The 16,781-nt window shown below is 41.9% G+C and overlaps 1 protein-coding gene across 2 annotated transcripts; it reads left to right on the forward strand.

Moving 5' to 3' along the window:
- The first annotated feature begins 3,986 nt into the window (after positions 1-3,986).
- Positions 3,987-16,781, forward strand: e2f2 (E2F transcription factor 2). Of its 2 annotated transcripts, none has more exons than XM_085391717.1 (7): positions 3,987-4,793; positions 11,058-11,157; positions 12,560-12,779; positions 13,444-13,605; positions 13,879-13,993; positions 14,113-14,311; positions 14,924-16,781. In XM_085391717.1, the coding sequence occupies exons 1-7, from the start codon at positions 4,518-4,520 to the stop codon at positions 15,196-15,198; spliced, it is 1,347 nt and encodes a 448-aa protein (XP_085247843.1). In that variant the 5' UTR covers positions 3,987-4,517; the 3' UTR covers positions 15,199-16,781. The 2 variants fall into 2 exon arrangements, with proteins under 2 accessions (XP_085247843.1, XP_085247844.1); XM_085391718.1 differs by having other exon boundaries at positions 14,116-14,311.

Here is a 16,781-nt window from a genome sequence, read left to right on the forward strand (position 1 = left end):
TCATGTATGTTAATCTGGTTAAGTAATGAAGAAGACTATTGCAAGCAGCAAACAACATGAAGATCAGCTGCCAGTCCACACTAGATGGGGCTGTTGGATGAGGATGGAGCCTCCTGACATCAAGAACTGTTGCTTTCAGTGTCAAAATGAAGCAGCCAACCTCAAAATGTAGGATTGCACAAGAATTAGAAAATGATCTTTCTTCTTTACAGCAGCACAGTGGACAAATGACTGACAAGCTGTCTCATGGCCAAGTAAGCCCAGTTCTCTTCTTATTTTGTGACAAATTCAGAAGGTGAAAAATCTGGAGTGGATTCTAATTGTTGAACTTGCTGGTGAAAGGTGCAAATCAGTAGTCTAGTATATTCTTAAAAATAATGAATACCCTGACAGGCTCAATAACATAGAAATGCCCAAAAGACTGAACTAGTGCATGATTATAGGATAACCTTCTTTGTTCAGAAAACGCTGAAGACACGTTGAAAACATTCTCAAACAGGTGGGTGTATCACTCTCAAGGTCTGTTATTAAATACAGAGGGTTTATAACTAACTACTGGTGTCCCTCCAGAACAATGAGGAGAGATTAGTCTATGCCAGGAAACAGCTCAAAGAGTTTGTACAGTACTGGGGGGGGAAAATGTTGGACAGATGAAACCAAGATTAACTTGTACCAGAATGATGGGAAGAGAAAAGCATGGAGAAAGAAAGGAATGGCTCACGATGGTGATAAATAAACTGGTATTATATCATGCTTTTCTACTTGGAGCACTCAAAACACTTTTTACTGTCATTCACCCAATCAAACACATTATTACAAGGGCTTTTTTTCTGTATACCTAAGCACCACGAACATTTGCTCTAACGTTGATTGACACAGCGGGGGTTCTCGCCCGAGGATACTTCGATACAGAGTGGAGTAGTCTGGGATCGAAGCACTGACTTTCCGAGTAGGCAATCTGCTCAACCTCAGCTGCAGCCACCCATGACCAGAAGCATACCACATTGCCAAACATGGTAGAGGGGATGTTATGGGATGAGCATGTACAACAATTAGGCATAACATTATGACTGCCTGCCTGATATTCTGTTGACCATCCTTTTTGCTGCCAAAATAGCCCTGATCCATGGAGGCATGGACTCCACTAGACCCCTAAAGATGTGCTGTGATAACTGGCACTAAGATGTTAGCAACAGATCCTTTAAGCCCTGTAAGTTGTGAGGTGGGGCCTCCGTGGATTGGACTTGTTTGCTCAGCATATCTCACAGATGCTTGATTGGATTGAGATCTGGGGAACCATTTTTGCTTTGTGGCACAGCGCATTATCCTGCTGAAAGAGGCCACACCCATCAGAGAATATAATTTCCATCAAAGGGTGTACATGTCTGTAACAATGCTTAGGTATTTGGTACGTGTCAAAATAACATCCACATGATGGCAGAACCCAAGTTTTCCCAGCAGAATGTTCCCCAAAACCTCACACTACCTCCACTGGCTTGGCTTCTTCCTGTAGTGGATCTTGGTGCTCGCTGTTGTGCCAGGTGAGTGACACCACGTAGTGGGCTATCCATGTGATGTAAAAGAAAACATGCTTCATCAGATGAGGCAATTTTCTCCTCCAGTTCTGATGCGCACTTGACCATTGTTGATGCTTTCGGTAGTGGACACAGGTCAGCAAGAGCCCCCTGTCTGACACCTTTCTATCAGAACCAGCATCAACTTTTTCAACAGTTTGAGCTACAGTAGCTCGTCTGTTGGATTGGATCACACAGATCTTCAGTCCCCACGTGCTTCGGTGAGCCTTAGCTGCCCATGACCCTGTCACTGGTTTACCACTGTTTCTTCCTTGGACCACTTTTAAAAAATATGATCACTGCAGAACAGGAACACCCCACAAGAGCTGCAATTTTGGAGTTCTAGCCTTCACAATTTCGCCCTCGTCAAGCTTGCTTTAATCTTTGTCCATATTTTCTGTTTTTGTCAGCTTTGCGGACAAAAATGTTCACTTGCTTCTTAAAATATCCCACTCAAAAACAGGTGTAATGATGAGGAGATAACCAGTGTTATTGACTTCACCTGTCAGTGGTCATATTGTTATGCCTGCTTGGTGTATGGCTCTAAGTGGAACTAGATCACTAGTGTTTATCGATTATATGAATGCCGATATAAGCAGCATGAATTCTGAAATGTGCATTACTATACTCTCTGCTCAGATTCAGTCAGATGCTGCAAAACAGATGAATGATGACCCAAAAGCATACAGCAAAAGGTACCCAAGATTTTCTCAAGACAATGAGATATCAAGGGCTAAGTTGGTCACCTGACTGGCAACCCCATCTAGCATGCACTTAGTTCACTAAGTACAAAAACAAATGCAGAAAGACCCATAAACAAGCAGCAGCTGACATTTCTGCAGTAAAGGCCTAGCAGAGTGTCTCAAGGGAGGAAAAACAGCATTTAGTGATGTTTTCTGGTTCTACTTCAGTCATCACTTGCGCCGTTACTGAAAATAGAGGACTCTGTATACAAATGGCTATAAATAGCACAGCCATTTGGGGGTGTAGGCAGCAAAGCTACAATAAATGTGTAACTGTCCAGACACTCATTTAACTCCACGTGAGTTTCATAAAACAAATTCACAGTTTGATACACTGAACACATTTTGAAGCATCACAAATTTTGATGTGACAGAGAGAAACATCACTAGTGATTTAAAAAAACAAAAGAAACAAACAACAAAGTTAAAAGTACAAAATGTACATCACTAGAATGCTGTGAGATGTTGCATGTCATGCAGTTGGGATGAAACATGAATCTGAATTTCCAGTATTGCTAGTTATGCAAGAACACCTACAAATTGTGCAGGATTTTGTGTGAAAGAGGAAGAAACATGAGGGTGGGGATAATATACGTTGCACTCTGTGGGCATCCAGTGCAGTAACAAAGCAAATTTCTTTCATCTGACAATTAAGAATTATCTCCTGATCTCTAATCCAGTGTAATAAGGAGGCAACTGTGTCAGCTTTTTTCTTCACCCTCGGTTTTTTAAAGGCACAGATGCACAACAAACAATCATTTTTGTTGTGCATTCAAACCACTTTCAACTTTGATTATTTCATTCAAAATGCAGTTCAGATTGACGCTGGACAATGGGGCTGCTTTGGTGGAGAGTCTACTTTGTCTTGGCCAAGGGGGTCAAGTCATATGGCTTGGGTTTGGTTGCTGCTAATGGGGGAGGGGGTGTTTTCTTTCAATACCTCCTCTGAGCCAATAAGCAGGAGTGGTACTGAGTGAATCCAATTATCATCTATAAATCTCCTTGTAACAGAGAACAATACACTTTGATCACATGGAATACAATAAAGCAAAATTGTCTTTATTGTTTACAAAAAACATACAGTGTATATTTAATTATATTTAAAAAATAAAACTTGTGAAAAAAACTTTCCAATCCTTTCTTGCCCTCTGATTTCTAATACACATATTTTATTATGTCCTGATTACCCAGAGAGCAATTCGGCACTATTTGAACATACTGTACATGATTGCACCGTTTGCAGAATCAGACTTCATTTTAAAACACTACAAATTTCATATAAACATATGAAGTTAATGTTTAACCGTTTTTGTAATCTTTGACTGTCAAGGAACTGAACTGGGATGCTGTAAAATGCAAGTAAGTGGTTACAAGTGGAGTTAAAAAGGTAATAAAAAGTGCTCCAACAACAATAATGCGCCTCTAACGTGTGATTATAAAGTCTGGGCTGGTCATTGTCTCCATATCCAGCCTGGCAATGAAAGAACACCATGTCTTGATGTGTGCTCCTGTCCCTTTAAGCAGATCACTCCCATCCCCGTACAACTGTTTTATGCAAATTAGACAAGCTGAACGTGTCATGAGCCAATCAGAAGCGGCTTTCAGCCGCGGGAGATCCGAATTTCGCGGGATGAAGTTTGGCGGTAAAAAGACTGTTCTGCCCCATCTCTTGCCCCCTTGTATGGAGAGAGGAGCTCTGAGGTGGACGGACAGGAGTGGCATACTGGGTCGGATTCAGCACCAGAGGGAGTCACAATCATTTGTTAATCTCCAGCTGGAACCGGATCTCAGTGAGACCTGAAAGCCTTGGAGAGTTAAGCTTTAAAGTTCTGGACGTTTGAAATAGTTTATTTATTCAGGAAGCTATTCTTTATAACTGGTAAGGCAAGTTTCCTCTACACTGTTACAGGACAAAGGATAACAACACCGACCAGCCTGTTAAATGTACTAAGGATAAACGTCACATTATAACATATAAGCCTGTACTGCATGTGTAATTCATGCGGCTTGCAGCTAATTCGGCAGTTTACGCTGTGAAAGTTGCTTTTGTTTTGTTTCTGTGTGTTACAGTATTGGCAGTTAATATATTCATAGAGGTCCCGCAGTAAGTGAAGCTTGCTGAGCGATTCAGTGTGCTCAAGTACAGGCACACTTCTGCCTTCGCCTCACCGGTCCGGTTAAATTTAGTCTACTCAGGAAAATGATGCGGATGCCTAAAGGCGTCTCGCCGGCATCGGCTCGGCAGGCAGTGGGGCTGCCTTGCTCTCAGCAGAAGATGAAGCTTTTGTCCACCGGTGGAGTGAAGACCGACTTCTTCCTCACCGGACTGTCCAGTCCGCAGATGAACACGGTACCGGCCGGATATTTCACCCAGATCTGCAACACCAGCGTGGCCGAACAAAGAGCCAACAGCCTGTATTCAACCCCCCATGGACCCGAGGTTAAACCCATCAGATCATCCTCCGGGCGACTGCCGGTAAATAATCACACAAATACAAGCCTGGGGTCGTGTTTCCTTACTGTTTAATATCCAGCGAATGATATGCATATGTCCGGGGGAGGAATATTTAACTTTTTTCATTGCTATGCATGTTTGAGAAGGGTGCATTCAGATATGTTTTGACGTGATAAGCCACAGAGGGGCCACTGTGGCTGCTCCTGCTGATGTGCATGACTGGTGTCTTCTCTCTTTCTTTCTTTTTTTTCCTTATCCATGCCAGGCTGTGTGACATCTTCTCCCGCAGTCCAGCTGTAGCTAAGACAAGGCCAGACGCCTTGTTCTGTGTTTGATGGTTTTGATGAGCCAGTAGGGGTGCTTAGAGAGAGGCCCCACTCTCTTGTGCCCAAATAACGAGTGTCCCCCCTCCTTGGTGCAGCAGAGCTAGTTTTTTTTTTTTTAATACAAGCAAACAATGCAGGGGCTCGACCAAGCTGCAGGAAAGACACTTAAGGCAAATTCATAGCTTCCCAACACTTGTAATGGGAGATAACACACACAACAGATGCTCCACCCTCACTTCCCATTATGTCAAAACAGGGTCTGTGTTGGACTGTGGGAAGGAAGCATAGGTCAGAGGTCATAACCACAGAACAAGTGTATTTTCTGGAGTGTGAAAGTATTACTATCGGAAGCCCTAAAGCATCACCAATAAGTAAAGGATTAACCTGTTTTGTAAAACACATACACAGTTGGCTTTAATGATGTTAAGTAATGTCGTTCATTTTAAACTCGAATGCTGAAGATTATTTGAAAATCCTGATCTGAGAAGATTGGATGACACTCAGCAGCTTTTTAGTGCTCCACACCTGTTGTTGTTTGTTGTATTTGGTGTCTTTATTCCAGCTGACTCGTCAGCCCCGGAGTCTTTTTTTAGATTTAATGAATTGCAGTAACGCTAAAGGGGTTAGAGTGCGTACAGGGTTTTCAAATCTCATGTCAAATCCCCAGCCCTAATAGGCCCTTCAAGAGGATTAGATGGATATAAGTAAAGTGAGAAATAGGGTACCACCTGGCATATCATGTGCCAATGTGAACCTAACTGCTGTCAAAGTGTGTATTAGGGCTGCCACGATTAGTCGACTAGTCACGATTACGTCGACTATCAAAATCGTCGACGACTGATTTAATAGTCGACGCGTCGTTTGAAGCTTTGTAAGATCACAAAAGACGCAGGAATAAGTGGCAGGATTTAAGAGTGTAATAACGGACTGAAACAGAAGATGGCAGCATTGCATGTACAAGGATGTCAGCTACCGTTAAACCCCGAAGAAGAAGAAGAAGAAGAAGCCGCTGTGTCCCAGAATTCATAGCGCGGCCCAGCACAGTTTCCAACAATGGCGGCAGCTAGTTAGTTTTAATGTTACTCTTATTATTCTTTCTGGGTCACAAAATAAACGTTTAACATATTTTCAGGCGAGAATGTAGCTGTGTAAACCTCAAATATCTGCTCAGTTTATCAGGACACCACATATTTTCAAAAGCGCTCCGACGTTTTCAGAGACGTCTGTTACCCACTAGCTCGTTAGCGAGCCGGGGGCGAGGCTCACTAGAGCCGTGAGAACACCGGACTCCCCGCAAATCGTTTTCAAACCCACCGCTGTCTTTCGCTACTCAGGTTGAATATATATGAGTCACTTAGATAACTTAAAATGTTATTGTTTGGCTTTTTTTTTTTTAGTATTTTATTTGTTCCTGAGTAAATCAGTTTGTCTGAGATTAAAGTTATAGTTTTTACACAGCTGAATAAACGTCAAGCAGACAGCTGATTATCAGAAGTGTGAGATGCTCCAGAATATACTCCAGTGTCCTGTTATATTTTAGATAGCAAGGAGTTTATTAAACTCCACCGAAACAATCTGAAAACTTCATTAAAATTTAATAAACTATCATCTTGTCTTTATTTTTAGTTAGCACAGACCTTAAACACTTAAAGCTGTAAGCTAATGATAGTTATATAAGAGCAGATGCTGCTGGTGCAATAAGCTGTAGTTTTACGTCTAATGGATGATGATCTGATTAGTCGACTAATCGCAAAAATAATCGGTGACTAGTCGACTATCAAAATAATCGTTTGTGGCAGCCCTAGTGTGTATGCATTGTTGGTTTCTAGAAATATTACGTGCATTCACGCTTGATAACCTGGTTTTCCCCTTGAAATCCAACCTTAAAGTTTGGCCATATAAGTGGTCCATACTGGATTTGATGTGGTTCAGTAGGCTTTATGACACGACCCCCGTGTACGCAGTCATGTCGCCTGTGTTTTTGTGCATGCACACTGTGACCACGGTAACTTCTGTTTTCAAGGGATTTGAATATTTTCAGTTGTTGCACATTGTCACAGGTGCACGTTTCAATTTACCAGAAAAACAGGAGCCTAGTTCGGGTTGACAGAAGTGACGGCACGGTTGAAAATACGGATGAGGTTTCAAAAAGCTCTCTGATTAAGAAACTTCCTCTGGATCACTTCAGTAATTTGGGTAAACTTAATCAAAGGGAGTGAACCCACCTTAAAGTTTCTGTTTTTAAACTTATCATTTTAAGTGATTTGATTCCCGTGTCTAGAAATAAGTGGTACAGTGGGCTTTAATGATGTTTGAGCGTATTCCTTCTATTATACGTTAGTTTTGTTGCACTAATATATATTTATGATTTTGACACAAGGATGTCATTATCATTATGTTTGGGTTTGAATGACTAAAAGTCACGACATTTGAGTTGCTCTTGTATGTGTTGCGATGGCTGGTGGTAGCTATCTTGCAGGATACATTTGATGTGATGATATTATGAAGTTTTATTGACGACAGTAAAGAAGCTGAAGATAATAATGTGTTGCTGACACAGCTGTTTCAGTGCATGTTCAGTCATGACTTCTCTGTTTACAGGAAGTGTGGCCTTTTCATGTACTTACGGCTCACTTCCTTTAACCTATACAACATTATAACCACAGCTTTTTTCTTTAATCTTTCCTTTTTTAAACTTTGACTGGGAAACCAGATTTTAAAGCTTAGCATTTATTTATTTTAAGTACAAACAATCTAAGCACATACAAAGTCCCACACGTTTGTAGGCACCTACCTACAAAAAAAAATAAAAAAAGGTTAATATTTGACTGATTTTAGTAAACTTCAGCTGCAGAGATCCAGTCTTTACTTATTAATCTTACCAACTCTAGAAAAAGGCAACGTATCAGCTATTGGCATGTGAATTTTAACCAGGGTGTGTAAACTGTTGATAAACTGTTGTCTCTGCTTCCTTTCAGCTCGATAGGGATGTAAATGTGTTACAGTATTCAGACCTACAGCCAAAGTCCAGGGAAGCCCTTTTCTCTTATTGGACTGCAGATGAATGAATTTGTCAGTTTAGGCAAAGTTCAGTACAGTCAAACAGCGGTATGGCAACAGGATGCATCTCCATAATATTCACCAGGAACAATGTCCCATTTATTCCCTGTTTATGTGACGTACTCGGAGTTTCACCACAACTGAGTGATTACGGATGTCAGCTAATGCCTTAGTCTTTCTCCTTTGGTAATTTTTAGGAACACACACGTCTCCTGCAACCGACCTTCAGCTCTGGTTTGACCTTTTTTTAGCCCCTAGGGTTAACAACCCATTCAGGCTAATGCTTTGGTGGGATATTGGACACAGTACCAACTGTATGCATTCTCTCTATTATCTGTTTTGTTGGTGTGTTTTCCATTTAACCCCAGCTTCAGGCAAATACCAGCCCTACAGGGCAATGCTCTCTATAGGGGGAGTTTTGCATTTCAAAGCAGCTTACCCTCATCAGGCAGGCAAGCCACAGTGGGGACGGATCCACACCTCTGTTTAACCGCTTAAGAGGCTGTTGTAGGGCAACTTTTGTTTTTCCTTTATGTCCAAGGGTGTGGTAGTGAAGGGGCTCGGTACAGAGCGGTAGGTACTTGTAGGCATACTGAAACTTGCCCTTTGCCTGGATGGAATCTAAGTCTGGTGCAGCCTGACTAGCAAGATCTGTTTGTTTGAGGAGAGGCCCGACTGCAGAAGCCCTTCACGTGATTATGATTACATGCGTGGAGTTTACAGCACAGCAGCAGAGACGGCGGGAACCGGCCAAATAATATACAGCAAACAGAAGGGGCCGCGTGCAGTAGATGGGCGTAACTGGGCAATCAGGCAGGGTGAGGTTATAGCAAACGTGAGTGGCGTGATACTGCCAGTCTTTGAGATAACGTGCTAATAAGGAGGCCAGCTGACTCGGGCCTCTCCCATCGTCTCTTATAGCTGCACCATACGTATGCGAGAGCTAGTTTTAGGGTGTGAAAGCTTTTGGATTCAGATTTTCACAATGTTGTGTTCTAACACCTTAAAAGTGATGTGTGCTAGGCGGCATACCTGTGCACTTTCTGTAAAATGTAACCATTTCTCAATAGCTGCACTTCTTCTTTCAGTGGTCTGTTAGTCTGTTAAGTGAGGAATTTAAAAAATAAAAGGTCTTTCCTCTAAATGACTTTGGGTTTGCGTAATATGGTTGAATCACCAGAGAAAGCACTCATGCAAATGAAGGAGCACCCAAGCCCTCACTCTGATGTACAGCTGCAGGGGGAAACCGCTGGTTCCATTCTTACAAGTCATCATGCATCAGGCTATGACTCAAATTGTACACGTGCATTAAAAAGTTTGACTTGACACACGTTGACCTGCTCGTTTTAAGTCATAGAAATGACAAGTCTTCAGCCTTATTTGGTCAAAAAATGCGACGTTTTTTTCTTTGTGTTGGGACACTGAGTCAATGGAAAGCTGTGGCAGTTTTTCTCTGGTTAAACCACAGCTGTCACGGCTGTAGGCAGTCCAACTGGTATCATCTGCTTCCTTTCTGCGACTCCAAGTGTTTGATAGCGACTTTCACGACCATCGGCCAATGAAAACTCAAAGTTTGAATCATGCAAGAGGTCGTTTTAGAGGCAACAGTGAGCATTTTGTTCTTCGGTAGCTGTTCACCGTCCTGTTGCGGGTGTCTCTGTATGCCTGACTGTGTGTTTTAGGGATTAAAATCTAGCCTGCCAACAGCACGGGGCTGCTCCAGATGTCACGAGACAACAGGTGGACGTGTTAGGGAGAACACTGGGGGACAATGGCAGCCTTCATTATCCCTTTACTCGCACATGCGTAGGCACATCCACACGCGGTAACGTGAACTCCCTGCTTTTCCCATCTCTGAAAAAGCAATTTCCCTAAACCTGTTAACTAAAACAGTTCACTGGCCGCATGTACGCTGTCGTGGCAAAAGGGATTATTCGTGAGGAGACACGGTGAAAGGAGTTTGTGAGATCTAGCCATGCGCTACAAATTACCCAGCAGCCAGAGTGTGCGGAGGTGAAATTGCCTCACTAGCTCAGTCATTGTGTTTTTGTGTGGGCAGTTGTTGGATTTCCAACTGACAGCAAACGTTCTCGTCCACCGTGAACTTTTGATGATGACAGCATATCTGCACGTGGGGTGTGGTGGTAATTTCCTAATCCTTAAGAGAGTAGCGCTTTCACTTCAGCTAAGTAGGCCAGTGGATGGCGGGAAAAAAAAGCAATGGTCATTTGAAGATTTTATATTGGGTTACAAAGGTTGTTCATGTGCTTTTGATTGTATGATGCATCGCTGTTATGGTCAGATAATGTTCTGCTTGTGTGCGCGCGTGTGTCTCTGTGAGGAGCCTGTGTGCTAAGCACAGAAGGAAGAGGGTTGAGAGGGGGGAGGAGAGGTCATTGAGTGATTCCAGGGACTTCCTGACGTATGTCAGGCAACGAGTCGGGCCTATAGACCTCCCGCTTCTGTTGACTGCAGACAAACAAAATCAGCCCCTGTTGAAGTGCTTGGGAAAGTGTGCGTGTGGGGGGTGCTTTGTTCCTGCACTTGAGGGTTGTTGGCACATTTACGACATGGTACTTTTAAACAAGCCCCTATTTAGCCGTCTAGCATTCATGCTACTGTTCTACAAAAGGTCTGGACTTGCCCTACAAACTATTTGATTCTTTCAGCTTTTTAACTAGCCATTATTTAAAGTCAGTAGGATGAGTTAAACACTTCCATAATGTGCTTTTGTTCAGCCTACACTGAGATTGGAAGGATTTCAGTCTTATACACCCTTTATATTTTCTTATGTAGTGAAACAGCAGTTAATACAGAGGAAGTAGTAGAGCTGTAAGTCACACCTGCTTTGTAACATTTGCATCTTTTTGTTAATCTTTGATAAATGTCTTCCCTTTAGGCCAAGAGGAAGCTGGATTTAGAAGACCCTCTGTATCTGCCAGAGTTTCGTACGCCAAAAGGAAAATGCAGCATTGCAGCACGGATACCAAGCCCAAGGAGTGAGTAGACTGTACATCTCTTGTTGTGTTTGTGTACAGCCCTTCGTGTCTGCTGTGACGGTGTTGAAAGTGCTCTATGAATAAAGTTGGTGTGGTGTGGTACACATCAGTGGGTGGAAAATATTTTTTGTACTATGCAAAGGGAAGAAGCAGTTCAACATTAAAAGAAAAGAATAAGAGCAAACAATGAAAAGAAGTTGATTGTACGGTACTCTTTAGCATTAATCTGAACCCAGGCAGGGTGGGTAATGCCAGGTTTGCATGACACGACCTCAGCCTGATTGCGTCCTGAACCTTTGGGTTGTGAGCAAACACGAACAGACCTGTTTGCTATGGGTCAAACTGACATGGCAGGAAGACTACTGCTGAAGTATTCCGCAATAGTTTCCTCACTTTCTGCGAAGTTCACCCATATGAGCACAGAGTGCGGTACCAGCAGCTCAGTTGCGTACAGCTTTACACATAACAGATAAAAAAAAAAAAAAGCAATGGTGTAGCCAGGAGTAGAGAGCCAGTATCATAAACTGGCTTGTTGACATTCTTTTCCTAGAATACACAAGCTAGCGCCTCCTTCCCAACGACATCTCAAATCTCACAGCTCAGTGGGAATGACGGATCAGGGAGGAATGTGCGGTCTGCCGTGTCTCTCAGTTATGAAATTGCAATGTCTTATGATTGTTTGATGGACAATTCTCTGGAATTAAGGAGCCCTGAGAATATGTTATTACTAAGATTATCAGACCTATTGATCCATTTTCTATCACCAGTGTGGTTATATGTCATTGAGTCACGGGGAGAGCACAGTAAGCAGAGATGCCAGGACCTCTTTCACAGTATTCTGGGAGAATACTTTAGTGTTCCCAAGACAACAGAGGGCCATAATCTCCGATGTGCCCCGAGTCTTACACAAAGATTCCCACCAGCTGGAGCTGCCTAAACCACCTAAACTTGCTCTTTGATGCAGAGGAGCAGAGACGTCCAACTAATCAAGACTGATTATTAAACCTGTAGCAGATTAAAGCAATATGAAGACACAGTCATCGGAGACAGATGCTGTTTCTGGTTTACAATACCGTACCCATAGCTCTTATTTTCATATTTTCCGTGCGAGGAAGAAATATTTCTGCTTGGAGGATTATTTGTAATTTCGAACATGATATCAAACATAGAAAGTAAAACATAAAGGCAGAAATAAATCTAGTTGACACATTCCAATAACTGTTTTCATGTTTCACTGTTGTCAACAGCTTGTATGACTAATACAGTAAATATTTGAATCAGTGATCTCTCCGCCAGCTCATCAGCCAAATAAAACACTTGAATGAATTAGTAAAAATCAGAGTTGTGTAACTCAAGCACATTTCTAGTCTTATGCGCTACTTTTCTGTGTGTTTCCTCGCAGCTCCAAAATCTCCGGGTGAGCGGACGCGGTACGACACGTCATTGGGCCTGCTGACCAAGAAATTTGTGGGTCTCATTGCTGAGTCTCCTGATGGAGTCCTTGATCTGAACTGGGCCACTGAGGTCCTGGAGGTCCAGAAAAGACGCATTTATGACATCACCAATGTTCTAGAGGGAGTCCAGCTTATCAGGAAGAAGTCAAAAAACAACATCCAGTGGCTGTAAGTAGAAATGCAGAAGAAGGTTAAGTAGCAGGAATAGTGGGAGGTTTATCAACTGCGTGTAGGTCACAGAAGCAAACCAGGGACTGCGTAACTGTTAAGTGAAGCCTTGGCATTTAGGGTTCCTTACAGACTTTCACAATAATGTTGGGCAAAGCATGGGCAGGACTGTTGACAGCAGCAATTTGGCCTTATTAACAAAGCTGTGTAACATAGTGCAATGCAGCTTGGTTCTTTTTGCTCGTGTCAAACAGCTGAGACAAGATATTAATATCTTATAAAAGTTTGCTTTTATAACATATTTACTCTAGATTTTTATAATGATTTTACAAAGTAGTGTTTTTATGCTGCACACTTTCTGGACTAATTAGTAAAAAAGATAGATGTATAGACATTTGCAAAAAACCTACCGATTGTTTTTGAGTCTATTTATACTGGGCTTTGATTGCATTCTAAAAATGTCTCCATTGCTTTTATTCTTCATGAAGTATTAAAAGGAAGAAAAACTTCATACTGGTACTCGCTTGTCTGCCCCCTAGTGGCAGTCAGCAGACATTGCAGTGCCAGTTGTAGACACTACCTAAACGTGTGGAGTTGTTTTGACTGTTACAGACTTTTATTATTCATAGACGTGTTTATTGTGTGTATGTGTGTGTTTCTCCAGGGTTGGAGACGTGTTTGAAGGTGGAGCGGGTGGAGGGGAGAAGGCCCGTGCCCTGAGGAAAGAGCTTGGAGACCTAGAGAGAGCAGAGAGATCTCTGGATGAACAGATTCAGTCCAGCACCACACAGCTCAAACAACTCACTGAATATAAAGAGAGTCAGAGATATCCTTTACATAGAGCACTGTGGTTATCCACGTCATTCTTTCATGATCTCCGTTTCCGCTTGTTGGCATGTTCCGCTGTAGCTTGCTTGGTTGAGTAGGTAACGCATATGCTAAAAGGCAGCAGGGGCGTTCGTCTTTCCCTACTTTACTATCAGATTCCTACTAATATCTTGCCAGATATAGCCAAAAAATAATAAAAGAGAAAAAAAGACAAGCACACACGCACGTGTATTTAAATTCCACTGTTGTTACCCTTAACCTCATGATCCACATTGGGCTATGTGACGTATCAAGACATCCGCTCCATCGGCAGCCTTCAAGACCAGACAGTCATTGCTGTTAAAGCCCCTGCAGAGACCAAGCTTGAGGTGCCAGACACAGCAGGGGTGAGATTTGGTTTATGTTTCAGTTTGTCCCCTTAACCCCTCCTTCCTTTAAATTGTGCATTTGTCCTGATGTCAGATTGTTTTGATAATTAATTGCTTCTTCTCTTGTTTCCTTACAGCAGGGGTCTTTGCAGATCTATTTAAAGAGTAGAAATGGTCCCATAGAAGTCTACCTATGTCCTGATGAGGGTCTTGAAGAAGCTAGTCCTGTTAAGAGTGTTGTCACTCCCAAAAAGGAATTCCCTCAAACGCAAGACCCTCCCGCTGCAACCCCAATAGGACCACCGAGTTACAGCGTCAAAGAGGAACCTGTTGACTGTAAGCTTTGAGTTTTGAACAGAATACCACCTTTATTTGAGCTACCCTTACTTTGATCGTACCCGTGCACTAGTCATAGACTGCATCTAGTTTTGCAACTAGCATTAATTTAGTTTTACAAGTTTTACAAAGTGATTTTATCCCAAGGCTTCCAGAACATTAAAAATGAATTGCACCTCTTCAGCTGGAGCCAGTCCAAAGGTCAAATAGCACCATTAAAGCAGAAAGGTCACACTTCTTTTTGGCGGTTTCATGCGATGCCATGATAAATCGGTGACAAATTAAACAAATGGCATGTTATTTAATCTGCTTTAGTTTTGCTTGTTTGGTTGTTGTATTTGTTTTGCATTCTGCAAAAAAATCTTGAACTGTTCCTTTAACTTTTTCATTATTTAACCCCTCAGCTGAAAGCATAAAAAACAACAAAAAACTCAGGGAGTATGTGCACAAGAGTAGAATAAAAATAGAACTTGTATGAGGATAAAAGATGTAAAAACTATTCCAATTTAGGAAGCTAAAAAGAAAAGTGTAGAAGTACACCACCTCTCTAAATGTTTTTTTAATGCAGTGCCCTTAGCACAAAATTAATTTCCAACGCTTTCTTCAACACAGCCAACATTTCCGCAGCAGCTCCAGCCGCCTCCTCAGCTGTGACCTCCACGTCCTCTCTGCTTGACGTAGAGGGTCTGCTGGGTTTGCCCCCGAGCCTGCTTCAGATAACCGAGGACCAGCTTCCTGGCACCTCCTTCACGTCAGACCCCAACACCCCCTTTGTCAGTTTTTCTCCACCTTTGGACCACGATGACTACCTCTGGAGCCTGGAGGACAGCGAGGGAGTGTCAGACTTCTTCGACACTTACGATCTCGGAGATTTGTTGAAAAGCTGAGGCTTAGATGAAGGGATGGAGCGGAGAAAATTCAGGGAGAAGAAGGGTAATATTTAATCGAATGCCTTCTTGGGACAAACTATTACACTATGAAGCCATCTGTTTTAATGTCCGATGGAGGAATCAACTTCTTTGTTTAAATTATAAAGTGAAAATATTTGTATATATAGTAAATTTGGGCAGTAAGTCGAGTAAGTCTCATAGAAAGCAGGAGTTATTGTTTATGTCGTATTGTCAGCGAAAGAACTGATGATGCATTTGTTTATCAGTCATTGTTTAGTGTGACCAACTCAGGATTTTTTTTTTTACCCCTCGTTTCCAAAGTCAAAATAATTGTTTGTACCACTCTTTGGCCCATAGGGGGCAGCATTGTATAATGTCAGCTTTAACTGCCATGCAGCGTTACAGGATTCAATCACTGGATCAAAGTAAGCTAAAGCCATGAAGAGCCATACACACAGGGTCTGTTTGCAGTGTTTTCACCACTGATCAAATTAAGCTGTGAATGAACTTCAGTGTCGACATGCATCTACAGCTCGAGAATACACATCAGGTGAGATCTCAGCATAGATTTTAGACATTAAAACTGGTTTTCAAAGGTGCTCATGTTGCTTCTTTCATGCCTTAAGCTTTGTGTCAAGCCTTGTGTGCCTGAATGTGCAGGCTGTGACCCAGAGTCGAGTCAGAGGTCATGACAAATGGTGGCTTTTTTTTTTTTCTTTTTATCTCTTTGAACATGTACAATCTTTGAGCGACGCCTTGTAGGTTTGGCAGCTTTGTTTCAGTTGTTGCTCTGTTGAGTTTAATAGTTGTCTTTAACTGAGTGGTTTTAATTTATTAGTGTAAAGCTACTATTGTATTTCTTAGGAAATAACCCAAAACGAATTAAATGCAGCATCTGTGTTGCAAGGGGGGTGAAGAGGGGTGGGTGATGGGGGAGAGGAGGGGGTTAATTGATGTAAATGAGGTGTAATTAGAGGAGCAATTTCTTTTTGCGCTAGTTTTAAAATGAATGAACTCTGTTACTTCAGCAGAAACAGAAACAATGAGAAATTTGTCTTTGCTGTTCAGGTTTTAGGCCCACAAATACTTTCCCTGCCTGCTGCGGCGTAACACTTTTACATGTCAGAGATGTACTCCTGAGGATGGAGTAGCTCTGACTTTAATCTGTTTGTTTGTTTTTAAAAAGTGTTTTTGAAGTGTTCTAGAAATATAAAATTTGGTATATTTTTGGCTTTCCCTCTACACTGCAGAGATAAGCTAACTGTCCTGTCCTATCAAAACTTGAAATTGAGTGTTGTGGTGCGTATTTGACAGCTTGGGAAATGGTTGTTGTGCGTTTGTGCGTGCAGGTTTTTTTACAATGTAGATTAGAGAATTGTGAATTCAGATTTTGTAGTGTGTGTGTGTGTTTTTTTTCAATGAGCATTATTGTTTTTGGTATTTGTACATAACTTGTTTTGTATTTATACCTATTTTTTTCTAAAAATTTTTGGACTGTTGTAAGTCATTCAGCACTTAATGATTTGTAATATTGTGAAGTTATTAAATAAAATATACTGCAGCCATTGTTTACACATGAA

Source organism: Rhamphochromis longiceps, linkage group LG19 (genome assembly GCF_057381845.1).
Source record: "Rhamphochromis longiceps isolate RC_006_pf linkage group LG19, R_longiceps_female_GT1.1, whole genome shotgun sequence".
NCBI classification, from domain to species: domain Eukaryota; kingdom Metazoa; phylum Chordata; class Actinopteri; order Cichliformes; family Cichlidae; genus Rhamphochromis; species Rhamphochromis longiceps.

What these genes read in the sequence shown, in the direction of transcription:
- e2f2 (XM_085391717.1), top strand. Translation starts at nt 4,518, where the DNA reads ATGATGCGGATGCCTAAAGGCGTCTCGCCGGCATCGGCTCGGCAGGCA. An exon ending in ACGGATACCAAGCCCAAGGA is followed by an intron (nt 11,158 to 12,559) that starts GTGAGTAGACTG and finishes GTTTCCTCGCAG; the next exon opens with CTCCAAAATCTCCGGGTGAG. An exon ending in CAAAGAGGAACCTGTTGACT is followed by an intron (nt 14,312 to 14,923) that starts GTAAGCTTTGAG and finishes TCTTCAACACAG; the next exon opens with CCAACATTTCCGCAGCAGCT.